Genomic DNA, 27139 nt, shown 5'->3' on the forward strand with positions numbered 1-27139 from the left:
AACAAAAATGCTTTCCTGCCTCTGTAAGCGTCAAGAAACATTTTTCACAGCGGACTTCTCATTAAGGCCTGCAGGGACCGGCGAACCAACATTCAATTTATTTTAGTGCAAAAAGCAGATCGCAATATTGCTGAAAAAAGGAAAAATAACTAACTTGTAATGAGTTTATACAGCACAAAGGACACTCGAGGGCCACTTCAGTAGGTGTATAAGCCATTGGAATCAAACACAGGAGACAGAACTTCCTTACAGAGATGATAATATTCCCTTTTAAGTATTATTTTAATGTCGTCCTTATTATCGTGGTTGTAGAAATGTTCAACATTGTCTTTTTTAATTTGTGTTATGTGCACCAGCTTGTGACCACGGAAAAGCAAGTCTGAATAACATTTCATTGCCTACTTAGCGGAAGAGGGGTTTAGATTTTGCATGATCGTGTTCATTTGAAAGCTTTCGGCTCATTTTTGTAAACAAACACAGCTTCTGCCGAAATATGCAGATGGAGCTTTGAGCAGATGGTGAAATGAACCAAAAGGCGAGCGGGACACACACACAAAAAAACATGTTTATTGGAGAAAGTGACAGTAATACTTAATTTTATTTATATAAGGGTTTTTGAAACATTCAAAGATACCATCCTTGTACAGATACATAACACATTAAAAGGAATAAATCAAGTAAACATTATGAATTCAAATCACATTTTAAACAGTTCGAAGGGTTGTTTAAATATTTAAGATTTTTGTTCAAGGTTTAAAAGGGAGAAACGTTACAACTTTTGGATTGAGAGCACTTTAAAAAACAGCATGTAACTTTATTGAGATATTTGCAGAATATCATGTAATACAAAGTAAAAGAAAATTTAAAAGAAACACTCACTTGTGGAATGTGCTTCTTCAATCCAGCCTTACAAAACAAGGTTCAAATGAATCAAATGTGCATGAAAATGCTTTCTAAGCTGTCTTTAACACAACTGAAATGGTGAACTATATTATTAATTGTTTATTAACTATATTAATATCCTTATGCCGAGCATTATTTGCCCATGATCATATTACACCAGTGCTTCCGGGTTCAAGCGCCCATAGCAACGCTCTAAACCAATCAGATTTGAACTCATCAAAATGGGGGTGGGAGAGCAGGTGTTGAGTGACGTCATTATTTCCCCTTACTTGGATTGGATGTTTTGACACTATAGCGGGAGCACCTCTAACTAACAGTAGCTGTTAGCTTAGTTTTTGCAGTTCCTTTTTTTTTTTGTTTGGTTTTTACAAGTTCTAAATTGACGGCGTAGGTAACGTCTGAGCAGTAAATCGTGTTAAAATGTGAATTTGGAGCGCAAAAACAAAATAATTCAGCTATAAACTCGACGTGGGTAAACGATTATGGTGAGTATTATTATTTGTATGTGTCTTGTGATTTAGAATGTGTCTTGTTGAAACACATATCAAATAGTGTTATTTGTTAAACGTTTAATGGCTATAATTCTCGCGCCATGAGATGTACAGTAGTCCCTCGTTTACCGCGGTAATTGAGGACCGTTCACGGTCATCATCTTCCGTTTTTTTTTTTCTTGAGGAATTAGAAGGCGCAGGATTTTTACGAACCATTTCTCGGGGGTCACAAGCAAACAAATCTCTCCGCAAGGCCAACGTTTTCAGCGAAAAGCTAGTCAAGCGAACGGCAAACATGAAGGATATACATTACAGGCCAATCAGCTTGCTGGTTTGTTACTGAGCCAATCAGACGGCAGCAAATGAGACTAGAGGAAAGGGTATGATGGGTGATGAAGTTTTTTTTGTGTTTTTCGAATGATTTTGATTTTTTTGTAAATGCAGAATGCTAAAAACAAAGTCCAGTACTTGAGCTAGATTATAGATTCTTCCTTAAAATATGTGTCTTGAGTTAGTAAATATTTGGAAATGCTGATTTAGTATGTTTATCACCATGGTGCTGACAATGATTCCTAATGAGTCCAAAAAGTTTAATTTACCCATCATTTTCTTGCCTTTCATTCACACATTTATATTTTGCATTCGTTAAGAGGTTAAGAACATTTGTGGTCTTTAATTTGGTTATTAGGGAACAAAATTCATCTTGACACCGACATCTGCTGTGGAACGTCAATTGGCTGGCAGGGCTGCTCATTTAGCGCCGGCGGCGGCTGCGTACACGTCAGCAAAGATCACAGCTCTGCTCAGATGCATCGTCTGCTAAATGTTTCACTAGACTTTTAATTAATGTCAAAATAAACTGTAAAAACGACCGCTTTCTTCCAGCTTGACAGAAGGGCCTACGAGCCGCTTTTTGGCTTACCTTTATTCTTCTTCCGGGTCTTTGTTTGCAGCGAGGAGGCTTGTTGGTACGTCTGTCAGAGAAACAGAAGAAGGAGAGAAAAGAAAGAGGGCAAAAACAGGCAGGCCGTCAGGATGTTGATTATCTCAGTGACCTTTTCGGCGGCAAAGCATCTTGGGTAGTAAATGTGATGGATATCAGGGAATTGACGAGCAGAGAAGTGACAGCAGGGAAATTCACAATGGACCTGAGCATTTGAAACGTAGATCAGGGAAAAGGATAGCAAAAGGTCACTCAGAATTCGATCACGCTTGAATCTATCGGACACTTTTAACGTTTGTCAAGTTTTTTGCTATGTCTCAGGAGTTTTTAATTGTTTTTTTCATTCATAGCATTTGTCGCGAGCAAAGTTTTAGTATTTTTTTTCATCAATTCTAGAGGTTTACGAGCAATTGGTTTGTCAAGGAATCCATTGATCATTATTTTTGTAGACATGTAGAAAGATGTATAGAGAATTAAAATTGTCCAAATGCTCAGACTTCCAGGAGTTTCATGAAATTTAGACAAGTATTTTAGCAGACTAATCATCATTGTGTTGAATTAAAAATAGCAAATGCCTTTCAAATATCATTTCGTTATTACAATGCTAAACGAGCACACGTTCTATTCTTTGTAATGTAAAGCATTCTCCAGAAGTATCAAAAATGTTCTTGAGAGGTGATATGATATTATCAGGCGTTGGTATCAAACAATATCGGCCTCGTTTCAAAGTATTGGTGAATTGTGAAAGATGCTGATCCCCTGCTATAAATTTACAGAACCCAATTCCAACAGTTTTTCCGACCTGATTCTGAATCCGCCCTTAAATCTAAAAAAAGTGACCAGAACAGAGCAGCGCTGATGTCACAGCACCGCAAATATCGGTGCCTGGAGCTCAGCCATTCGCCGCTCGCTAGGGCTCTTGACAAGGGCCTGCCCACATGCACTGGCACGCCATCTGCCATGGCGGCAGCGGCGCATGCAAAAAGCCTTTTCAAGGAGATGCCGTCAAGACATATAAGCTCACTGTAGGCCGAGCGGACGTGACGCGTCAGCATTGGCTGGGGTCGCTCGCTGCTCATCCTAAGAAGAGTCTCATCCTTGAAAAATACACCTTTAAGTGCAAGGACACTGACCCGTAAAAATACCATCTACTACTTATCTGTAAGCCACTTATTTACGCTTTTTAACAGGAAATATTTGAGCTCTCCACGGACAAACATCATACCCAACATTAAAACTGCATACTTGACCAAAGTATTCATAAAATATGAGGAGTTGATCTTTTTATTTCCTTTCACCTCATATCAGGGAATAAACAGTACCTACGTGGTAAATGGAGGCGGGGTCTCTTGGTGGCGATTCTCTTTGATTGGCTTGGAGAATGTAGTGGGAGGGGCTCTGGCTGTGGTGGCTGCGCCGTTTAGCGCGCTTGGCGGTGTCGTTGGTCCGCTTGCCCGGACGCGCCGTGTGGGAGGCGTAGTCGTCCGACGCGGCCCGCTCTTCCATCGGGCCGCCGGCCGTCAGGCCCACATAACGCAACAGCGACGCCTCTGTGGAAACCAACAACCAAAAACCATACGTCAGAAGAGAAAACTATTTGTTTTAGGTTTTCCTTTCACTTTTGAAGACAATCAGATTTCCCTGGAATCTCCTCAAATTTTACAACAAATATGTACCGTATTTTTTAGACTAGCCTCAACTTTTTTCTCATGATTTGAGCACTGCGGCTTATGATCCAGTGAGCCTTTTTTTTTTTTTTTTGGCTAGCCATCTGGCTACAGAAGAAGACACAATTAAAGTATTGATTTTGAGTTTGATCTGCTATTTAACTGCTGTATTCTGTCGATGTTACGTAAAAAAAAGAAAAAAAAATCTATCCATCCATTTTCTATGATTTTGTTGGTGCAGTCATGTTCATTCTGTTCAATAAACTAATATATATATATATTTAGTTCTTTAGTCCGGTTCAGCTTTTCCGTGACAAAAATTCTTTATTTAAATAATGTATAAAATTAGAAAAGAAAACATTGAAGTTTTTCAATATACTGTACATGCTTCAAGACATTTCCACAGGTTCTGTGAGAAACATACTCGAAATGATATGTTGTTCATAATTTCACATCGACAACTTTTATGATGCTATTCTTGGCCGCAAGCACCCGATGTGACGTGAGCACGGAAAATGGAAGGTCTGCAAGGGAAAATTACAGTACTGTGTGAAATGATGAAGACTAAATACAGACGTCAAGGGACTAATGCGTGTGTGTTTGTGCGTTCGCATCCAAGGTACCACCGGTGAGCATGTTGGGGGCCTTGCTACCTCTCTGAAACCGCTCATCCCTCCCTGCGGTGGCCTGGTTGCTAGGCAGCGAGCGGGCAGCCAAGAGAAGCGACAAGAGCTGCTGTCAGCGTTGCCACGGCAACAGTGTGAGTGATTCGCGCTGGAGGTCAGAAAGAATAGTCTTTTTTTCTTTCTTTTTTTTTCCTTCTCCTCTTTACAGTTATTCTCATCCATTCCTCTGTCTACTTGTATGGATTATATTTTTATCCTGCGCAGCCAAGGCAGCCTGTCTTTGAGTTCCTTTGCTTTTTGTGCCAGCCACCTCCTGTCCTCTTGCCATGATGTGGCTTATGCTAATCACAGAGAGAATTAGAAAACATAGAGGTGCACTGATCTCCAACGGCAGGAAGTAACAAAGTTCAAATTCTTTGTGCCATTACAGTGCTTTACGAACTGAAATTTAACAGATACCGTACGCGACGAACATATTCGTCAGCGGTAGTGAACAGGTGGATTATATTTGATGGCTAAAAACGTCCGCAGGAGTGAAAGAGTTAAGTCCAGAGCGCGAAACCTTTCGCCACCTCTGCTGATCTCCAAATCTTGTCACGCATAGATGAGGACCCATGACAGGCCCCTCAACAATACTGACTCACCTCTGCGGCTTTCTCTGTGAAGCTTGGCAGGGTCTTCGTAGTCGGGCCCCCAGTTGCACTCCACAGGCATGGAAATGGGCCTGAGCCTGCCTGCAGGCAAACACAATCCACAGTGAGAGCCTCATCGAGCGTTCTCAGCCTTGTGATTGTTTTTGTCGAGTGGCTCAATTCAGGAAAATGAGAATGAACTCGCTGCACCGATCCAATATTACTCATCAGAGCTTACCATATGTCGGCGTTGTACAGTAAACCGGCTCGTCCTCTTCTCGCCGCCGCGATTCTTGATCCAGGAAAGAGTTGGGCGAATCAGATCGCTTGGCCACGCCGCCGTGGCCGCGAGACGCCTCGTCTCCGGACAAGGTTAGCGTCTCGTCTCTGCAGACACAGCACCAGAAGAAGGTTAAAGGAGACGTTATGGAGGGCTGGCATTTATCAATCACAGTTTTTCTAACAAAAAAGTACAATGCAATCACTGTTTTCAAACGCTGGTAACGAACAACAAAAGTCTTCCTTGACAGACCGGGGTGTGTATGGCTCCATAGGTGGAGGCGGAATGTAAAGGTCCTGTAGGGCGGAGGTCTTGGTGGGGGTGCCAGATGGCGTGGCCGAGCCGCTGCCCGGGCTTCTGGTGGGCTGGAAAACAAGAAATAAGTAATAGGAAACAGAATATAGCTGCGACAACTGTGTTTCAATGATTTATTTTTCACAAACATATCCAGAAGGGTCAAGTAAAACAGCCTCTAAACTTTACTGCACGTTCAGCTAAGGCCGTTTCAATGGGCACCATTTGGAGCAGTGACCCACCCTAAAGAACAGTACAAATTGCTGGGGATTAAAATCCTGCTGTGAGTGCTCTGACTGCACTGTTTGGAGGACACTTGACTGATAAAACCCAGCAAAACCTGGACTGTTTTATTCCGGGTTTGCACTTCAACTCATCTTTAGTGGCCTCTCAGTGTCACTTTTTATGAGGAATGAAAACACTGCATTCGGCAGGTTAATGGACCGGATTTACCGATGCCGTAAACACCACGTAAACAACGCTGGGCAAGGTGTAAATAAGCTCACAAGCAATCAAGGACAAAATAATGAATTTAAGCCATTAAAGAGCTTCTCTTTTAATATAGTGACCGCTTGTTTGTTTTTTTCTCAGAGATACGTGCCACACTGGAATATTTTTGCAAACATTCTTATAGAGAGCAGGATTGTGTTTGCATGTATTATTGGAGTTCATTAAGAATTTACATGCGCTAAATCATGACAATGCTGGAAATGTCAATGGACAGCCTGTCTCCCCGTTCCCTCTGGTGTGATTCATTCGCCAAACAAAACCAGTGTCCTGACCTAATTACACGCTTTTGCTGAGGCTCATCTAAGCCCACTGGGGACCAAAGTGGGCCAACACGTCATTTCCCGAAAGTCTAAAAAAGGTAGAGCTTGCCCGTGCGTCCTACCTGCAGGGCTAGCGGCTTCCAGCGCATGTTTTTGAGCAGGGCCGGGGCCGAGCTGAGCGTGCTCTGCGGCCGCTTCTTCAGGGTTAGCGAGACCACGCCCTTGTCGGCCCGCAGAGAGCCCACCAGGTTGCGCAGCTGCCAGCCCACCTGTGGAAGGCGCAATGCTAGTCGTGATGATTGGAGGTGGAGGTGGTGATGCTATCTATAGAACCTTCTTATGTAAGCTGCCCTCAATTTGACTATGTACTCACTGGCTACAACAAAAAATACACCTGCACAAACTAATGAAATTCAATAAAAAAATGCTTCCCTTGCAGGGACGACATTGTTCAGTTTTAGAGAGGAGCTGAATAGATCTTCATTACTCCCCTTGCAGTGTGCACAACAAAAGAGATAGCTATAAAAGATTCTGCTGACCCTGGGAACACTGCAACTTTTTGTTTTTGTTTGATATGAAAACAAAGACTATGCAATTAAATGTGTTTGATTTGGGAGAACTTTTTTTGGGGGGCCGGGTAGAAATCAGGAGCTCTTTAGTTTAACTTTTTACGTCTGCTGCACTAAGTAAAATGGATTTTGACTTACATAGCTGGCAATGCCAGTCAATAAGTTCACTCAGTCAGCTCAGTATCAATTTTGGTGAATGAGTTTGAAAGAGATTTTTAAAGAGACTTCTGTAAAGTGTCAGCGTACTGTAAATCTTTCCACAGAATACCATTTAAAAAATATTTTACTTTTCCATTTTTCTTTTACATGGTCTCTCCACACCAACTCCAAACACGCAAAACCCACCACAGTCTGGTGATTGACTTGAATGACTTCATCTCCCGCGTGGATCTTCTTACAGCGGTCGGCCGGAGACTACAAGCCCACAAGGAGACGCAGAAATACAAAACGTGTTGAGTCGACGGCGGGCGCATCGATCCCTGCTTGGCGCGAGCGAGAAAGTTAACAGCACTCGTGCACTCTCACGTCATCTCTTCGCAACCCAATATCGTGTCGGCTCTGAGGTATTCTTGGAAACGGGTTACTGCATCTTTCAACGTCTGGCGTGGGGCCATAGACACACTTTGCTCTTTTCATTTCTTAGCTGTGATTTATTTGTTTCATTTATGCATCAAAGGATTTCTCACCCCTTCCGTCGTCCCAGTAATCACGTGGAGGCCGTCGTAGGTTGACTTGATGTACATTCCCTGATGAACGCAAATCAGAGTCAGAACCAGTTTAATGCCATTCTTTGTAAGGGTTCTGTCAAAAACTATGCCTTCATGAATCACTAATTGATCCGGTATGAGATTGTATTGTACTTGCTGAATTGAAATTTCTTTACCAGGCCGTCAGAGGCTTTGACGTTGGTGAGGTGAACCAGCTCCAGGTGAGCCGACTGAGACACCAGCGGGTCCGACGACACGCACACAATGTGCTCGCACACCTCGGACAGAGTCTTGCACTGGAGCAGCCAAAATGAAAGGTGAGATAAGTTTATGATAATATGAACATGAATTAAAACGATGTGTCACACAGTCTAGTGTTGGACACAAAAATTAAGTTCATGTGGTAAAATACAAATAGTTGTAGTTTTTTTTTAAGTAGAAGTTAAAAAATATCCATGAAACCTCCAAAGTAATATGAACTAAATATTCACATCCGATGACATCATCCTCTTGGCTCACATGCACATATTTTTAAGATGACAGAAAAGATTTCTTTTGTTGGCACTAGAGCAACAGACTTTTTTTTTTTTTTTTGTTAAGAGCTCATATTTTCAGTGTTTACTCAAATGTGAGGTCGGTGCAAACAAGCCACAGCTGGCCGACTCACCACATGCAGGATTTTATTCTCCGTCTCAAACACCGTACAGTCCTGGGGGGCACACAAACAGAATTTCAATGACAGCGCACCTCCATATGCTGTCTGCACCTTGACTTAGTGATGACCTCACCTTTGCGCCAACTAAAAACACGCCCACGCAAAGGCACTCGCGGACAAGTTTATCTTTTTTTTATAAGCCCATCAATCCTCAAAGACAGACTACGAGTAAACAGTCGGTCTGACTGAGCAAGAAGGCTTGACGTCTTCAAATTGCACATACACGCACCTGTACACGCAAACAATGACACAAACCTGCTGCACGATGGTGGTGAGTTCCAGGCAGAGTTGGATGACATTATTTCGGGTTACCGAGTAGTCTGCCACTGCAGCGAAAGGAGACCTGCAGAGAAGCAGATTACGCTCTTCAATATGTTCACGCTACCAAATTTGAAAGCCTCCACCACCTATCATAACCACAGTCTCTTAGCTCTTTAATGGACAATTTCTGTTCTGAACAATGGACCTGGTGGACAGCTGGGGGTGGAACTAGAGAACTCGATCGTTCTCTTCTTGAATTTGCACCAATTTGTCGCACTCATACTAACTGCCTGTCGTAGGAATCCAAAAGCAGAAATAGAAAGCAGCATAGTCACAGTTTGCGCTCCACTTAAATTTCCAACATTCAACAAGTCTCACGAGTGCAGTGAAACGAATAGTTGACTTCAAAGTCATGAGAATTAAAAGTAAAAAAAATAAAAAAATAAAAAATCACTCAAACAAGGACAAGGACATACTTCGCTGCTCTGAAGACCCAAATTTTTCAGTTGGACGGCATTCCGCAAGTCTGCGGTGCGTGTGCCATGTGGGTCATCGTTATCGAGGTTGCGTGCTATATATACATCCAGGACCTAAGGCTACGCAGCCTGTTGGCTAACGTCAGTCCTCCAAAATCTGTTTTTCAAGCAAAAGCCAACACAAGCAGCAAAGAATGACAAATCCTTGAAATGCAAATCCATATAGATTCGCTTTGGCAAAACCACAATAAACCACCATTATTGCCTAATGTGATTGTCTCATACCTGTATGTGTATTCTCGCGTCGAAAGCTATTTTGTTCTACTATTCCAAGGGGTAGTTAATGAGTGACATTTTCACCAACCCTTTATTGAATGATAATCATAATAATAATAAAAGCCGTGATTACTTGGTGTTCAAGAACAAGAAAATACAATAGTTGCCGTGCTGTTTAGCTTTCCTCGGATTTCATCAAATTAGTTCCCACTAAGGGCATTGCATGGATTGAGCGTCTTTCAAGCCTTGTTGCTATGGCAACAGCCCACATCCCCACTACCTCTATTTAAAAGACCCACCTTAAACACAGAAGTTAATTCAGTTTGAAAGGATGAGATATTTCCCCATTAAAATTGCATTACCAGTGACAATTGCCAGCGAGTCGGTCTGTAATAAAGCAGCAAATCCTCCCACGCACTGTGGCATCCTGTTAAAAATTCATGGGCAGGTGCTTGCAAATGTGCACATAAAGACAAAATTGACAAGGTGTGATTTTTCTCTCTCTGAGACATTTGGAAAACTTTGGGGGGGGTTTTCCCGCCTAGTGCATGCTGCGTCAGCTGAATGACGATTATGACAGGGAGCCTTGCAAACGTACCGTAAGACGTAAACCTTTGGTTTCCTTCAATAGATGCCGATTTAACGGAGACTTCCACTTTGGAGGCCCGACACGAAGCCTCGGTATGGTATCAAAGCGCCCGCTGCGCACCATCAGTGAAGTCGTCTCGGTAATGAAGCTCCGCCAGCTCTTTCCTCAATTCCCCGCTGCCGCTTTGCCGTTGCATCATTGTTACATGGGCGGCCGCCTGTGCGCTTGCATAAGTGTGCGTCCGTGCATGCAGATGCGTGAGTGTGTGTGTGGGTGTCTCATAGGGCCCGAGAACGCGAGTGGGCGTCTGGCATTTGTAGACCTTTCCTTTTGTGTGTCTGTTGTTGTGTGGAGTCACGATGAAATGAAGTGACAGTGAGGACGAGGAAGGGACGCCGGCATGAAATCAATCTGACCCTCGTCTTGCAGAGCAGCTACGGGATCGCCTGTGATTGGACACGCGCTGTCAAAGGTGAAACCTTCCTTCACTCACTCACTATATTGAACTACATAAAAAAAGGTTGGCCTTTTTATCGCGTTGTTCAGACGATTGATGAGCAATTTTGACCCGATAACCATAAACACGGGATTGGTGTGATTAAAAGGGAGCAGCATGTAAATGCGAATCAAGTGTCGAAGGTCGCTCGCACCTGTCCAGCCACGCGAGCAGACTCTTGGCGGCGGTGATGAGGTCGACCACAGAGGTCAGCAGGTCGTTGGGGAGGCGCCGTGACGTCCTGCTCTCAGATTGGCTGCTGCGGCGGCGGCCCGAAATGAAGTTCTGCAGGTTTTTGGCCGAGGCGCCCAGTTTGTGGGCCAGTGTTCTGACGCTCTCCGTCTCCAGGCCAGAGTTCTGCACAAAGCATATTATATTTGCAATGTTAGCACACTGTTTCACAAAAGACTGTTATAGTATATATAATGCAATTTTGTTTTACGCAAGTTGAAACACTAAGAAAAATCTTTCTGATATTAATACATCCCACACATTACCAGTGCACAGAGCAGGTCAACGGCCTCCAGTATGAGCTCCTGGTGCCCAATGCGGGACACTCCAAGGTCCTCCAGCTCAGCGTGGCTGATTCTCAGCAGCCTCTCGCCGCACACGCCGCCACGCTCAAACACACACACGTACTGTTGCAGGCAGTCATCCAAGCCTGCAACACACACATTGCAAGGCAATAAAAAGAACAGTTGTTTTTTTTTTTTTTTTTTTGTATTGCATCATGCTCGGATAAACAATAAGTTCATCAAGCTATCAATTCCAAATTAGGTTACGTGAGATTTTAACGTTGCTTCATGTATCAGTGCTTTTGTTTATTGGTACATTGTTCCTTTCAAATTAAGAGTAAGTTAATTAACCAGGAAGAAAATCATTTACATTAGCCTGTTTTGTTTGTTGTAAATTAAAATTAGTCAGCAGTACCCCACAAATATTAACATAATGTATATGTTTCATATTGCTAAATTATTTTATAATGACAACTTCTACTACTTTTGACTTAATAGCACATGAAGGCTAAGCCATGTGATCGGTTGTACCTCTTGTCTGTACTCGCAAATGAAAAAAGGTCAAGCAACAGTTTAATGTACCAGTACTGTAAGACCATCCTCATGTTTCTTTATGTGACTTTAAGTGTGTGCGTTTATGCAGTTGCGCAGCAAAGATTTGCCTGACGACCTGCTGTGCCGTGGCACCTCACTGACGAAACAAACGAATGAATCCAGCCTCTGACCTCCGAGCAAACACTTCAGTTGGAGGGTAAGTACGCACACACACACTTAGGAACGCACACATGTACACTCTCCTCCTCTGAAGGAGCGAGCATTGATTTCCCCTGCCGCTCCTAGCCCGGGCTCCATAACACACTCATCTGTCAGAAGCCCTCCAAGCCAGATGCAAACACAAGGAAGGAAAGAGCGAGGAAAGCTAAAGCTACTATTATATTGCAAGCACACACAATAACACACACACTCCCTTGTGCACTTCTGGGTCCCCGCCTGTCGACGACTGCAGCTTGAATGAAATTAAAAATGCATTCGTCTTCCCCATTCATCAGGTTTCAGACAATATACAGGCTATATTTCAACATTGAACCAATGAATTGGCACCACCTCTGCATTCCAGTTATAAATATATTTAAGTAAACATTTTTATAACACCCTGATCGAAATGTTGATATGCTATATGTGCTCCAATTTTGAAGCAATTCATATGGGGGCAAAGCACCAATAAACGCTAGTTTTTGTAAAAGCGCAATTTTACAAAATAAATCCAGAAACTGTTTTTAAATCAACAAAATGTATTTTAAGATTTTTGGCTGCAATTTGATTAAAAAATGTAAGTTTAATATTGAATTGAATCATAATTATGTTCTTTTAAACTCATGATTCATCTCGCCCTTGATCTTGAAACAGTCTTTTCATGGAATCGAGTGGTATTTTTTTCCCCATTCTTCAGATGGTACTTTCCAAAAATAATCTTTATTCTTGACTGAGTGTTTGACTGACTTACAGCATCTGATTGTTTTGTTGACATTCCCTTTAGTGTTCCATCTATTGGATGCATGACGCAACCCCAACGCCACTACTGTAGCTTCTATTCTATACGCATTATAATAATTATAATAAAACTGTTCTAAAATAGACCATTTGTTGAAGTTGCGCCTTATAATCCACTGTTCCTTATAGTGTGAAAAATGCAATGACTGTTTAAGGGTTATGCAAAGTAGCTTATGAGGCCCCCACTCCACATCTCAGCTATTTTTAATGCACTCCCAGTGTGTGTTTTATTGAGTGTTAATAGCGCCTCCCAGTAGACGTGAAGCCGATTAAAACAACGTTGTCTCTCACGGGCAGAGTGTTACTCTGCTGCTGAAAGAGTCTCACGAGCAGAAGGAGTACTTGGGGGGGGTGCACTGTGCGGCCAAAGTTGGCCTTGTAATCGGCGTTGGTAATTGCCAGAGAGGCAGAGGCACCGATGCCCTTGAATACCGATCAGGCAAATTGTGAGTGGCATAGCTGAGTGCACAGCCGCCCGCGCGAGGAGAGGAACGCACATTTTATATACAGTGGCAGCACGGCAATCACACTAAAGGTCCTGCTAGAGATTTATTTCTGCGAATCAGAGCCAGAACGGCGTTCATTCAAAGGTTACTGTGAGTTCTAAACAAGTTCTTGTAGGAGTTTCGCCAGAAAAATCAGGAGGTTTACTTATCGTTGTCCCGCTTGGGATAGGAGCAAAACGCAACTCCGACTCTTAACCCTTTCAATACCAAGGACGTATTTTATTGTCCTAAGAATTTAGACATTGAACCCCTCGCATCTATGTATATGTTTTTCTTCATTTTTTTGCATGGTGAGGTAATGGGTAGTCTGAAAATGTTTGGCGTGAGATTAGTTAACTCTTTGATTGCCAAGGGCGTATTTTAATGTCTAGAGAACCCCTGGTATGTATTAATACATTTTCCTTTTTTTTTTTTTTGCTTGGTGGGGTAGTGAAGAGTCTGAAAATGGCTGGCACAGAAAGAGTTAAGGGGAATTTCAATTGATTAGTTATAGAGCAGCAACAATTGATTTGTTATTTCACAACTAGTTCATGATCAAAGTAATATATAAAAGTTTTCCCACTTGCAAGTTCCCATATAAAATGCGCTGGGAATCTTCCGGAAATTTCCAGCCCTCCAACTGCAACTCTCAGGAGAATTGAATCAGAAAATCGTCCGACAATGAGTTAAACATTCACACTGGACCATTTTCTCACGACTCGAGTACACGTCAGAGATGGGATCAAGTGACACAAGTGCTAGCGTGCTGTCACCTTCATAACGTTTTTCAAAATTATAGAAGATGTTACGCAGTAATAGGAGCAGCACTTGAGGCCACACAACATGGCCCCCAGCACTGAGCTCTAATGGGTTAGGATGTTGCATAATGAAAAGCAATGTAATGAATGATATACGCTGTTTGTATGTTGCTGGTCCATGAGTGTTGCCGCTCCATTTCATTGTAGTTATGATAAAGGTACAGTATAATGTTTATGTACAGAACACAATGAGCACGCGTGCATGTGCTCAAGTTCCATCGAAAAATGCATGATTCATGACTGACTCATGCACTTGACTCCCACAGATGCACACTTTTCACAAAAGCAGGCGAGCCGAACTCCCACACACACGCACGCCCGCCAATGGTCCGTCACTTACGCACACGCAAACACACGCATTTGGTCCTGCAGTGACTCCTCGAATATTTAAGAGGTAGACAACAACAGATTTGGGCTTGCTATTCTGGTTATGTTGTCATGTGTTGGGAGTGCTGCGGGATATTACAAACAAGTATTACAAATTGTCTTTTTTTTTTTTTTTTTATGATGTAGTATCTGTGATTTTTTTTTTTTTTTTTGCAAAACAGTTTTGAATGGAAAAAAAAGACTGCCATACGTTTAATAAATGTGGTATCTGAAGGTATAGTTTATTCAGGAATTTTAGAAGATCATGTTAACATCATCCGTTTTTCTTTCTGGCTCGTCTACCAGAAAATTGTGTCACTTATAACAATGTCTTTATTTTCAGTTTTACCTGTGAAAAACTTGATGTCGTGACTTCTTCCCATCTTAGGCATGGACTCAAGTCGTGAGATAATGGTGAAAAGTGTAACTGCTTTATTGCTGGACAATTTTCCCGCTCAATTCTACTGACAGCTGTATAAAACCTAAGAAAAAAAAGACGCTCAGTGCTTTGCAAAGGAGTCACTCAGACACAACTCAGAGTTGCTTCATCTTCCTATTCCTTGTCTCTTAATTTGAAAAGTAACATATATTCTTCCTGTCACGGCATTAGAAATGCATTACTCCAGATACAAAATGAAAACATTCGAAACTACTACTACAACTAGAAGACTGGAATTAAACTGACCACTCAACTAACCTCATGGACATCGTTCATTGGCCACGCCCCTTAAAAAACACACACCAACATATTTTTGTGTTTTCAAAATGATTTTGTCGTTTCAAAATGGTGCCAACACATTTTTTTTATATTAAGCATTGCTTTGGCATGACAAAATAGTGTCACATATTGATTCCAAATTGTCCCATTGCGACTCTAATGCAGATGCTGCCGGCAAATCAACAATGCCTGGACCCTTTGGCCCCCCGACGCCCCTGGCATATGTTGCACGTTATCATACACACACACACACACACACAGATATCGTATATCATGTTTGGCAGTGTTGCCAGACACACCCGGGAGGCCCAACATGGATCAAATACCACATGAAGGCACGGCACACGCGTGTTCTCGCGCGTGTTGTATGCGCGAAGGTTTGCTCGGCCGCCGGTGGCCTTCTGTTGTGTTGTGTTGTGTTCGGCCGGGTGGGCAGCCATTGGTCCCGTCAGCTGTTGAGCACAGACGCTCTGAGACCAACAACTCGCCATCCGCCCACATGCCAAGCACACACACACAAATAAACAGGCGCCATATGCACATGACCAACCGGTAACCTCGCGGAAAAAGTGACAATTGCAATCACGATTCCTGTTCGTGCGTCACCCAACGAGGCAGCCTTGACCTGATTTTTATCCGACAAACCATCAATATTCAACACCATTAGTCATTTTTTGCATTGTTTACAGGTATTTAATGTAGGTCAGTGGTGATCATACTGGGATGCTCGGGATTCCATGAGCCATAGCCAATGTAATGAATAGAGTATGTATTCTATGTATGTACGTTCACAATTCATGCACATAACATCAGAAACCAATTAGTCTTGGCAGATCCTCAAAATCAGGTGATATGGAATTGACTTGGAATTTGTTATTGGACATCCGTTGTAAAATGGAATGCATTCATCTAATTCTAGACTAAATCTAAAAAATCAAATTGTGTAATATGTTATGCCGCATGTTGGACAAGAGAGCAATGCCATGTAATATTCTTATCATTCCCAAAAAGGACATTAAATGGCGTACTACAACTTCAGCGGGAACAAAAATCAATGCCATGATTTGGATTTCAAAAAGTTCAGCTGTCTTGACAACAGACAACGTTTTAATTTAGGAAATGGAAACATGCCTGTGTGGAAAGATGAAAATGTTCCGTAATAATGGAAAAAAAAAAGTCGTACCATTAAAAAATATATATACAGTATTTTCAAAATTACAGACCATGTCTGTATTTTGCCACCGGGGACTAAAATCAAAGAAGGCCTGAGACTTCACACTCTGCGTTACTAATTCAACATGCATGTATTATTCAACTCTTTTATGGAATTCCATTAGACCGCATGTGATATGAAGCCCTTTATGCTGTGTCCAATCAATCAGCTCTCCACATTCTTTCCCAGTCTAACCCACATTGTTCTCCTCTCTCTGCAGCAACAGGTACACTTGACGAAACGTGACGATAGTTTCGCAGCGTTCGCATGCCCTTGGGTGCGGGCGGACGGCGGAATTATGCACGACTACAAGCTGTCAGCTGCTGTGTAATGTGAGTCAAGAAAGCTTTGTTCTCATAGGAACGCTACTACCAAAAAAATAGAAAAATACCAAATAAAAAAAGTCAAGCCTTCTCCTGTCACTCACTGCTGTCATCATCGTCTTTGTGGATGGTAATCATCATAGTGTAATTGTGCAACGGTTGTATTTGTGCAATCAGTGCCAAATGCGAGCTAATGTTACTGACATTGATTTATAGAGAAACGTTAGCTAATTATATTCGATATCAGTGGTTTTCAAGTGGAGGTATGCGAAGGCACTTCAGGGGTTATATGAGATTTTAGCAGCATTTCTGCAGCTATCAGCAAATCTGATTTTGTTCTTTTAATGCCTTGACCGAAAAATACATCTTTAAGGACAAATGAATTGGAACACGAAGAGACTTTTATACTAACTACGAAATGAAATAGATGATCTTATGCAATCTTATTCTGTGAATTTGGTGAATAAAGTACGCCTAGATATTCCACTACAAATGTACTTTCTAAGTTAAATGAATCAGACACATATGGCATAGCGTTCAATGCTTTGCACTGCTTGTGGAGTGCTTAGCTGGAGGAAACATTGGGAAAAAAAAAAGGTTTGAGAACCATTGGACTAGAGTACATTTCTGCATATTATGTAGGAAGCATCTGTTGATATGCATAATGTATGCATATTACTAGTAGTTCAGTAAAACATTCAAACTTGTTAGAAGTTCAAAACATAATGCCAATGTGATGCTTTGTAATTAATTTAGTGCAAATTGAGGAAATGTTGTATATGTCAATTTTAATTGTGCATGCAGCTCTGGAAAAAAAAAAATCATTGTCTCTTTCATACGTATGTGACAATATGACTCCCAATAACATTTATTTGTGGGAAATGCCAAAATAGGAGTAAGGCTGTAAATGAACGGATGATGTAAAACAATATTTATCGTCACCATCTTTGCTTCTCACCCACCTTTCATCCAGTCCACCACCTGGCTCGCCGTCCACTTGCTGACCGGCTCCATCACCAACGCCATCGGATGAACTTTGCTCCCCGCCTCCAAAGACAAATTGCGGGACCCCCTCCCGACCTCCCTCCTCCAGGTGACTCCTGTCCACCCCCGCTCCCCTCCACCTCCTCCGGTCCCGTTAGCGCAGCGGACTGGCGTTCAGCTGCGGACGTCCAGTGATGCTCCGCTACATTCCTGAGCTCCCCTCACACGAGTCTGCGCGCCCGCATTTTGCCTCCTGGCAACGGGAGACGTTGAGATGATGGCGTTTGTGTGGAGGTGTGTGCGCGCCCTGCCGAGATATAATTCGCACACGTTCTCTCACTGAATCCCTCTCTCTAATTTAGCTGAGCACGCGCCCCGTGGGTGGTTCCACACGCACGTAGATTATGACTGAGGCAACGTACCGTGGCGCAGATAGGATGGAGGGAAGATGTCATCCTCCAGAGGTACTCGGTAATGCGTGTGTGTGTGTGTGTGTGAGGCAGGGAAACACCACTTTTTTTTTCCCCTTCAGCTGGCTTGTGTGGGAACCGTAATGAATCCTCAGCTGACCTCCTCCTCTTTCTCCCTCATTGCTTGATTCCCTCCCTCCAGGCTGCAGAGGAGAGTTGCTTCAGTGGCTAAACTCCCGCTCCCCCCTCCCACATCCTCCGTTGGGAACTCCCATCAAGGTATTTTTAAAGTCCCCTTTTATGCTTGCCTACGCCACATAATGAATAATAATGACAGATAAACATGGACAGCAAACCCGCAATACAGTTAGGGAACAACACCCTCACACAATTCACCCCTCTAAAATGTTTTAGATATTTGAGTTAATTTCATCTTCTTTTACATCTTCTTTTGGTTTATAAGTACGTTGATTCCTGATACCAAGTTTGATACCTGTCCTTAATTCAGGGTATCGGTAGTCCAGGTAACAGCCTTTTTACGGTCACCAACTAGAAAGAACAAAATTATTACTAAATTATAAATCTACAATTAATACATTTACAAACACATTTTGCCACTTGCTGTTGGCTGAAAATGGAAGAACCAGCCAATCACAGCTCAGCTCGTGAATGTCACATGACAAACGGGTGAGCCGTGATTGGTCGTTACACAGCTCTTGAGCATATGTCAAGTTATTTTCTGTCAATTGCAAGTGAAAAAATTTGTTTTAAAGGTAATAATTGTTCATAAAAAAAAAAACAATGTAGTTATCAAATTAATGATAGCCAAAATGTTAACTAATTATTGAAATGAATTGAATTTATGGAAATAATTGGCAATGTCACTGTGCCTTTTCTAATATCGATGACACTGGATTGCACCACTAAAGAAAAACAATAAAGCTGTCTTATTTTGACGCACTTAGGTCACCCGACTTCCTGCCGATTCTTGCTTCTCTTTTCTTCTTCTTCTTCTTTTAAGAATATTTGTTTGTATCATAGTGGACATAATATTTTGATGCTGGAATTGAAACGAAAGCGGATTATTAACTTTTTCACTTAGATTCAAAGCTACGCTAGAACTGAATGTGAGTAAGACGTACACGGTTCCTGTTTCATTTCCAATTGCTCCAGAAACTAGACTGAAACTTCCTGTATTTTTTTCTGAAATGACTGGTAAGAAAAATAACAGAATATGCAACACTGTACATTTCCCGTTGAAACACGTCAGGAGAGAAAAAGACCAAATCAATTATTAAACAATACTGATATTAATACAATATTGATTTGTCTATTGACAAATCATAGTTTGATCAATTTTAAGAAAAAAAAAATACATTTTACATTATATTCAGTATATATTGACAAAATGGCTCCTGTCATGGAAAGTGAAAGTTGACTTGACTAGTCTTGCTTCATGCGGTACATTTCCAAGTGAAGAAAGCGCTCGGTCACACATGCTAACTTCCTCAGTTGTGCAAAAGTGCTCAGGAATGTCATACACAGGAAAACACTTTTTTTTACAACTCTCTCACTGGCAAAAGTCAAGTAGCAGTCGCTAATACTCATCACCTTCTTGGTAAGTGTGATGAACCCTCCATGTCTTCTTTCTCTACTTAAAATATACAGTATGTTTACATTCTTTGATTGAGAGAGTACTTTTTTCAACGAATCTCAAAACATGTCACTCCCTGAATGGACCTAATTTGTATTTTTGGAAGAAGGATTAAGCCTGCAGTCTTCGTGATGGAGATTAGCAATGGACAACCCTCGTGGTTTTGCTTTTGTTTGGTTTTCTCTCTGACTCTGAACTCTTGCGCCGGATACATCTTGAAAGGCTGTCGAATAAGCAACCACAGCGCCATTTGTTCGGCAAGCAAACTCCGAGGCGTCCCGCGGGACATCCCGGCATGGGTCAAAACCTTTGACTTGGCCGTGAACAAAATATCCAAGATCCGAGCGGATGATTTGGTCAATCACACGGCTCTGATAGAGTTGGACCTGAAGCGCAACAACCTTTCCCAGATAGAAAAAGGTGCCTTTGCCAGTCTGCGTTCCCTCCGGAAGTTAAATCTGAATAATAACCGTCTGGCCCATCTGGGAGATGTATTTGACGGTTTGAGCAATTTGACTGAGCTAAGACTAACGGGTAACGTCATAACAACTGTGGCCCCTTCGTCCTTTAAGCCCCTGAGAGAATTGAAAATTTTGGACCTGTCATACAACAAACTGCAGCACTTGAGAAATGTTCACTACGCGATACAACATTTACCGAACCTGCGGTATCTGTTTGTCAAAAAGATCGATTTAACTGTTTTCCGTTCCTGGGAACTGACCAACAGCACGGTGAGCTTCGCATACCTTGATCTGTCTCAAAATTTTATCGATGTCTTCAGTGTTGACGCAGACGTTTTCCAAAACCTCACTTGGCTGAACATCGGTGGTTCTCCGAGAAAGCGCAAGTTGTCATGGGAGATTGGTGAAGAGTCAGCGCTCCGCCGGGTGAGCACGCTGGATATCGGCGGGCTTTACTTGGCACAGAATGACGCCAGAGCGCTTTTTCAGAGCGTCAACTTCTCACTCAGCATTCTACGGATGAACGCAATGAAATGTGACCTCAGAAAACTTCTCAACATGTCCTGCACCATTCCTACGCTGACTCAGCTGCAACTCCGACGCAACAACCTTGTGCAGGTTAATCCCAGTCTGCTCCAACCGTGCTCTTCCGTCACAGAGTTGGATTTAGCTGAAAATAAAATGAAAAAAATTTCCGACGGCTCTTTCGCGGCCCTTCAAGGTCTCAAGAGCTTGACTCTCAGCCTGAACCGCCTCTCGTCGGTCCCAACCGCCGTTCGGAATCTGACAAGGCTTCTGGAACTGGACCTGAGCTCCAACAACATCAGCTCACTCAATTGTGAGGACTTTGCGGGGCTCGGCAAACTCCGAGTGCTCGGCCTTTATCAGAACCACATAGTGACAGTGAATCCGTGTGTCTTCAAAGATCTGGCCAAACTTGAAGTTCTCAAACTGCAGACAAACCGCATCACTCAACTCAACAGCGCTTTTAAAACATCCTTCCCGAATCTTAGACAGCTGAAACTGGATAATAACCGCCTTAGCGCCATCAAAAAGGGATCCTTTGAGGGTTTGCGGTCTCTCCAGAACTTATCGATACAGAGGAATCAAATCCAAAAGCTTGAAGACGGTTCTTTTATCGGCCTGACCATGCTCACGGACCTTCTGTTGCAATCCAACGAGATCCAAGAGACCGACTTAACCGCAGGTGTGTTCAATGATCTGGTTAATCTAAGAAGGCTGAGTTTATTGGACAATCGCATCAAGTACTGGAGCAGATCAGTCATGCCCGCAGCGCCGTTCTCTCGACTTTCTGTCCTGGAGACCCTGGCCATGGCAGGACAGCACAGCAGAGGCAGGTCCCAGCTGCCTCAGAACTTTCTGCAAGGTCTGACCAACCTTCAAATTTTTGACACGAGGAACGTCCAACTCGTATCCCTGCACCACGACACATTCAAGCACACGCCTCGCCTTCAGAAGCTTGACATCAGCTCGAATGATCTCACAGAAATCTCTCCCAGGTTGTTTGATCCAATCCAGAACCTCCGGAGCCTCTACATTTCACGAACCACTCTTCTGTCGCTAAATTTCCTGAGGGATGCCAACCTCACCAAACTAGAGTTCCTACAAGCACGGAGGAACCAGTATTCAGTCATCACCAAGGAACAAATGGACTCCCTTCCTTCTCTGAAATATTTGGATCTTCAAGGGAACAGTTTCTTATGCGACTGCGATAACGCCTGGTTCCTCCAGTGGATGAACGAAACCCCAACCCAAGTATACGACGCCCATAACTTTGTATGCAACTACCCCTTGAACCTCAAAGGTATGAAACTGCTGGACCTTGACGTCCGATCCTGCTCTGTGGACGTGGAGTTCATCTTCTTCATCTCCACCACCTGCGCCATCATCCTCTTTCAGTTGGTAGCCTTCACCTATCACTTCCTGCGATGGCACCTGGCCTACGCCTATCACCTCTTCCTGGCTCTTCTGTACGAGAGGAAATACAAGGACTGGCAGCCGGACTGTCTCTATGACGCCTTCGTCTCTTACAACTCCCACGACGAAGACTGGGTCTTCAAGCAGTTGATGCCCAAACTGGAAAACGAGCAGGGTTGGAGGTTGTGCTTGCACCACAGAGACTTCGAGCCAGGTCGGTTTGCAGTGTAATATCACCATCGTTCCAGAGGATGTCACTGTTGCGCTAATGTATTCACCCAACAGGGAAAGCTATCCTGGACAACATCACAGAGGCCATCTATGCCAGTAGAAAAACCATCTGCGTGATCAGTCGCAAATACCTGGAGAGCGACTGGTGCTCCAGAGAGATTCAGGTTGCCAGGTAACAATGATGCATTTTATAATTACTTATTTTTGACTCAATTTGTGTTCTTTTTCACCCATCTGTCCAACACTTTTTACACTCTGAAAAGAGCTGTCAAAAATAACACAAATGGGCTTAAAAGGGTCCAACGTAACTTTCGGAATTATTCATTTTAACCCAAAAAATGGGTTTTAACCACTGTCAAAACAGATACAGTAGGTAATGGAATTCAAATCACATGAAAGGAAAACCAACCTATGTTTTTAAGGTACTTATTTTACCCCTAAAGGTGAGTTCCATTTATTCCCTTTTTGATTCAACCTGGGTTATTTTTGACCCAACCTATACTTATACTCACTCACTTATACTTTACTTATAATCTCAAACTATACTTTTCCCTCTCTTTATTTTTTATGGACAAGTACATATGCATACTTTTGTCCACTTGACAATAAGCACCTAGGAAAGACATTTACTTCACTATGTCCTCACAGCTTCCGCCTGTTTGACGAGCACAAGGATCTTCTCATCTTGGTCTTCCTGGAGGACATTCCCATGGAGGAGCTGTCCCCTTACTTCCGCATGAGGAAGCTACTGAAGAAGTGGACCTTCCTCAGCTGGCCCCGGGCGGCCCAGTGCACCAACCTCTTTTGGGAGAAGCTCCGACAGGCTCTAAAGTCTCGAGATGACGCCGGTGGGGAAATGTTACTTCTCACCGTGAAAGACAGAAGGTGATGAGGACAAGGTAATGAAGGCGAGGGATGTACCTGTTTTTTTTAGTCTTTACATGGCAGGTTCAAAGAATCAATTTCATACCTTTACAGTGAACATTTCTCCTATATCATGTTTCAACCTATTGCAGTTTTTTAAACAGTCATTTTCTTTGATAGGTTTTTGGTCCTTGGAAAATCGTCAGGACCCAAGTATTACCGCACAAGTAAAGTTTTTGAAACTTTACAGTTACTGTCACATCCATGCTCATTTCCTTTAGCCCGTCTATGGCATTTGTATTAAGGTAAGACGGATTATCCACACCATTATCTGGCAGTTAACTCAGGGAAGTTTTAGTTTCAATTTTCAGTTCACTTTACAAGAGCTGACATTCTGCAACTTTTGTTTTTGTTTGAAATTCAAACAAAAGTGAGTGAAATGTTTAGATTTTAGAAAACCTATATATATTTACTTGAGGTTTTATTTTACTCTTAGACATGCTGATGTCCCAGTGTGGTCCCTGCACTTGTTTGTTAGAATTTTGCAACAAAGATGTATGGCCAAACAAAAATGCAAACCTGTTAAGTTATTGTATAAACATTCATATATACTCAACGACATTTCATAACATTGAGTTTTTATTTGTAAATTTCATGTTAATAGTTTTCATTTTACTGAAAACCTAATTGCGACCTAATTGCCTACTTATACTTGGTATCAGTAGCAGCGCTGAAAGAAAAAAATGACCTTTCTCTGATTTGTACTGATTTGTAACTGTATGCTGTGTAATTATTAGTTTTTTTTTTACGTGTCAATATTACAGTAAACTTCCACTTGGAGTGAATAATAAATCGTTTGAAGCAAGGACACTAAGCCTCTTCTTTGGTCATTTTTAATTCACATTTCAAAGAGAGCTGATATATTTGATGATGTTATTACTCTTTCCAAGTCAGCCCAAGTTGAGTGATAATAAGGCCGGGCTAGTGAAAAATATTAAATAAGATGAAATATAAACATATCTTTCTTTTATTATTATTTCACAGTCCGCCGACCCCAGTTTGCGAACCCCTGCATTAGAGCGGCAACATTCTGTCATGTCATTGCGATGACTGAAAAGTTAAACAAAGAAAACAAGCGTGGTCATAGAAAGTAAACCTTTATAATAAATAAACAAGCAACCAAACCTGCACAACATGAAAGACATTCGATAACACGTCAAACACAAAACCGTGAGAACTTCCCAAAGTTTGCATATTCTCAATCTCGGCTGTTTATAAAACAGAACTCAAAATCTAATTCAAAGTGAAACACAATTGAAGGCAGAGCCAATCCAATCGCTGTCGGAGTTTATGCTGCCGGTGCTGTTGTGGTGTTGGCGGATATCCGGGGGGCCCCTGCGCTCTTCCTCCTGCGTTCACTACAAAAAAACATATGCATTAGAGCCGTAAATGACACAAAAGCACAAAATTGTTCTGCAAACTCACTCAATACACCGCATCACTCTTTGTGTCCCTCTCGAAGCAGGGTCAGCGCACAAATACCCTCCGGGCAGGTGAAGGCTGAAAAATCAGAAGAGCCAGCGTGAGAATGAGCGCGCAGGCTTGTTGATTATAACACACACACACACTCAAAAAAATCAAGTGACCCGCAAAAAAAAAAAAAAAAAATAATAATAATACAATGCTAACGTTTAACAAGTTATCCAATCTAGGCCTCTAGTTCTTATGAGTATTAAAGGCCCTTGCATTTTTATTTAACAAAGACAACCTGAAATTTTCATTGACTCCGTGTGACTTTGCATTTATTTATTCATTTTTTCAAATTAGGAATCTTCAGCAGAGGAATTGTCCACAGTGTAATTCTGATTCTGATCAGCAGGGGGTAGCAGCACTTTTAAAATCAAAATTGTCATCTGCTCTGATTTTTGTTTCTAAGTTGTCTCTAAGTAAATACATTTTTAAAAAGTAACCAATTAACATCTCTTTCAGAACCTACTAACTTGTATAAAAGTTGATGAATGTTGTATTCTTGTGGAAAGAAAAACAAAAATATCACAATGATACTACTCTTCATCCCAAATTGTAGGATTCCATCCAATAAATAACATGAATTGAGTTGTATTGTTTTATATGTTCAGTTAAAGCCAAATTGGATAATTGATTAATAGTTTTGGATTACATAAACAAAATTCAACCTCCCTCCTTCCATTCACGTGTTAAATTTTGTGCTTGTAGTTTGCACTGGATTCCCAAGATTCCGCGGTGCAGAGATTCCCAACAAATGTAAGTATTAAAAGATTTTTTTTTTCAAACTACAGCAACAACACACCAACACAGATTGGCATACTTGCACATTCAACAGTAAGAGCAGCACTAACCTATTTCTAACAAAACGCCGACACACTTGGATTGTTAGAATACCGCACCAACACAACAGTTACTGGTTGAGAATACCGCAAACTCAAAATCAAAACTTTGATAGCATCTTCTGTCTCCCTGGAAGACTGCCCCCTGGTGGCAAGTTAAAAATAACTGCATACTCCTCACTGGATTATAAGCGGCATGGTTTTAATTAAAGCACGTTGAAGAGTAACCGCTATGGGATAAACTCACATGATAGCAGTGATGTCACAGGACTTGCCCATGGACTGGTAGGTGTACCCCAACACCCGCTGGCATGACCAATGCCGGTCGATGTACTTCAAACAACAGCTTGCTGCAAAACCAACAAATTGTGTTGATTAAATTTGCTCTATAATTTGTTTCAAGTCTAGCTTTTGCGTTGAAGCTCACCTGAATGCGCCCTGGCCGCGAAGGTGGCGAGGATGACCAGCGCAGCGAGGAGATAAACGGCGCGGCTTTCCATTCTTCTTATCTGGCAGGTGTCGCGCTTTTGTTGCCTTGAGGGCGTTGGGTGGAGATGTGTCAGGGAAAGCTCCTGCCCCGCATTTTTAAAGAGGATCTCGCTTTGCCGGGCTTTCCCACTGTGGGAGTGGCGTGACGCTGCTTGTGCAATGGTATGTGCAGCCGGCCGGGAGAAATGATCATCTACAGTAACGGGGGTGTCAGGTTACACTTTGAATGCACCTGAGCTGAGATAAAAAAAAAAAAATAAATAACATTCAGAGTTCAACCAACAATTTCAGGACTTTTCATGATGTCACATGTCAAGTCACAAATATACCTCAATGATATCCATAACACTTCAGGGGGTACATGGGATTTTAACAGAGGTTTTGCGGGTATCAGCAAATGTAAGTTCATTCTTTTTAAGGCAAGAACAGGACATTTTTCGGCATCAGAATGCATTTTAATGCCATGACAAGAGCAGTGCAGTTTTCTTTTCAAATTAAGAGCAAATTCATTGGAACATGAAGCCCTTCAAGGGGTACATGAGATTTTAACAGTGTTTCAGCATGTATCAGCAAAGCTAATTTCATTACTTTCAAGGCACGAACACAACGTTTTTCAACGTCAAAATCGAGGTTAATGCTTTTTTTAAAGCCCACAACTGGAAAAGTACATTTTTCTTTTCAAATTAAGAACAAATTGATTGGAATATGAAGCAAATTAATTTCCGCGGCATCAGTAAACCTAATTTCATTCCTTTCATATGAACAGCACAATTTTTCCATCATCAAAATCTAATTTAATGTTTTTAATTCACAATGCCGTTACCGGGACAGTATGTCATTTCAAATTAAGAGCAAATTAATAGGAACATAAAGCAACATCTAGTATGATGCAAGTGCGCATTGTCACTACTGACAGGCGTATCTAGGCGTATTTCACGGAACATTTGAAATCATGTGTTTTTTACAATTTCGCGATAAGATGTTTGATGTTCAATCGATTCGCTCTTAATTTGAAAAGAAGACTCCAGTGTGCTGTTTCTTCCATGACATTGAATGAA

The 27139-nt window shown here is 42.0% G+C and overlaps 3 protein-coding genes across 14 annotated transcripts in view; 1 reads left to right on the forward strand and 2 right to left on the reverse strand.

Annotated features, from left to right (window-relative positions):
- Nucleotides 1-18223, reverse strand: part of cnksr2a (connector enhancer of kinase suppressor of Ras 2a) — a 35155-nt gene extending 16932 nt beyond the window's left edge. For 2 of the 3 annotated variants that reach the window (XM_088402120.1, XM_088402119.1), the window contains exons 1-15: nt 18091-18222; nt 17647-17975; nt 11193-11356; nt 10850-11052; nt 8853-8940; nt 8550-8591; nt 8059-8178; nt 7862-7921; nt 7521-7589; nt 6729-6875; nt 5795-5907; nt 5501-5649; nt 5275-5364; nt 3664-3887; nt 2317-2368 (exon numbers count right to left, since the gene is read on the reverse strand). In XM_088402120.1, the coding sequence (XP_088258246.1) occupies nt 2317-2368; nt 3664-3887; nt 5275-5364; nt 5501-5649; nt 5795-5907; nt 6729-6875; nt 7521-7589; nt 7862-7921; nt 8059-8178; nt 8550-8591; nt 8853-8940; nt 10850-11052; nt 11193-11356; nt 17647-17710 (1585 nt within the window). In that variant the 5' untranslated portion in view covers nt 17711-17975; nt 18091-18222. Of the gene's footprint in view, nt 1-2316; nt 2369-3663; nt 3888-5274; nt 5365-5500; nt 5650-5794; nt 5908-6728; nt 6876-7520; nt 7590-7861; nt 7922-8058; nt 8179-8549; nt 8592-8852; nt 8941-10849; nt 11053-11192; nt 11357-17646; nt 17976-18090 lie in introns of all 3 variants that reach the window. The other variant, XM_088402122.1, reaches the window with a different exon arrangement.
- On the forward strand, nt 1192-24094 carry tlr22 (toll-like receptor 22). Of its 10 annotated transcripts, XM_088402132.1 has the most exons (15): nt 1192-1388; nt 4624-4764; nt 7526-7738; nt 7852-7967; nt 8062-8199; nt 10242-10338; nt 10629-10671; nt 11854-11961; nt 16582-16693; nt 17658-17962; nt 18031-18132; nt 18281-18357; nt 20514-22345; nt 22417-22534; nt 23011-24094. In XM_088402132.1, exons 13-15 carry the CDS (start codon nt 20713-20715, stop codon nt 23249-23251), a joined length of 1992 nt encoding a protein of 663 aa, XP_088258258.1. In that variant the 5' UTR covers nt 1192-1388; nt 4624-4764; nt 7526-7738; nt 7852-7967; nt 8062-8199; nt 10242-10338; nt 10629-10671; nt 11854-11961; nt 16582-16693; nt 17658-17962; nt 18031-18132; nt 18281-18357; nt 20514-20712; the 3' UTR covers nt 23252-24094. The 10 variants fall into 10 exon arrangements, with proteins under 10 accessions (XP_088258258.1, XP_088258250.1, XP_088258254.1 ...); XM_088402124.1 differs by having other exon boundaries at nt 10242-11961; nt 20514-20619; nt 20683-22345; XM_088402128.1 differs by having other exon boundaries at nt 10242-11961; nt 20514-20619; nt 20703-22345.
- Nucleotides 24095-24224: 130 nt separating this feature from the next.
- ccl20b (chemokine (C-C motif) ligand 20b) lies at nt 24225-26168 on the reverse strand. The gene is made up of 4 exons (XM_088402135.1): nt 26020-26168; nt 25840-25942; nt 24712-24786; nt 24225-24644 (listed from the first exon to the last, which is right to left on the reverse strand). Exons 1-4 carry the CDS (start codon nt 26090-26092, stop codon nt 24575-24577), a joined length of 321 nt encoding a protein of 106 aa, XP_088258261.1. The 5' UTR covers nt 26093-26168; the 3' UTR covers nt 24225-24574.
- Between the last annotated feature and the right edge of the window lie 971 nt (nt 26169-27139).

The sequence above is a fragment of the Hippichthys cyanospilos genome, chromosome 19, assembly GCF_059441005.1.
Source record: "Hippichthys cyanospilos isolate Australia breed blue-spotted pipefish chromosome 19, RoL_Hcya_1.0, whole genome shotgun sequence".
Taxonomy (NCBI): Eukaryota; Metazoa; Chordata; class Actinopteri; order Syngnathiformes; family Syngnathidae; genus Hippichthys; species Hippichthys cyanospilos.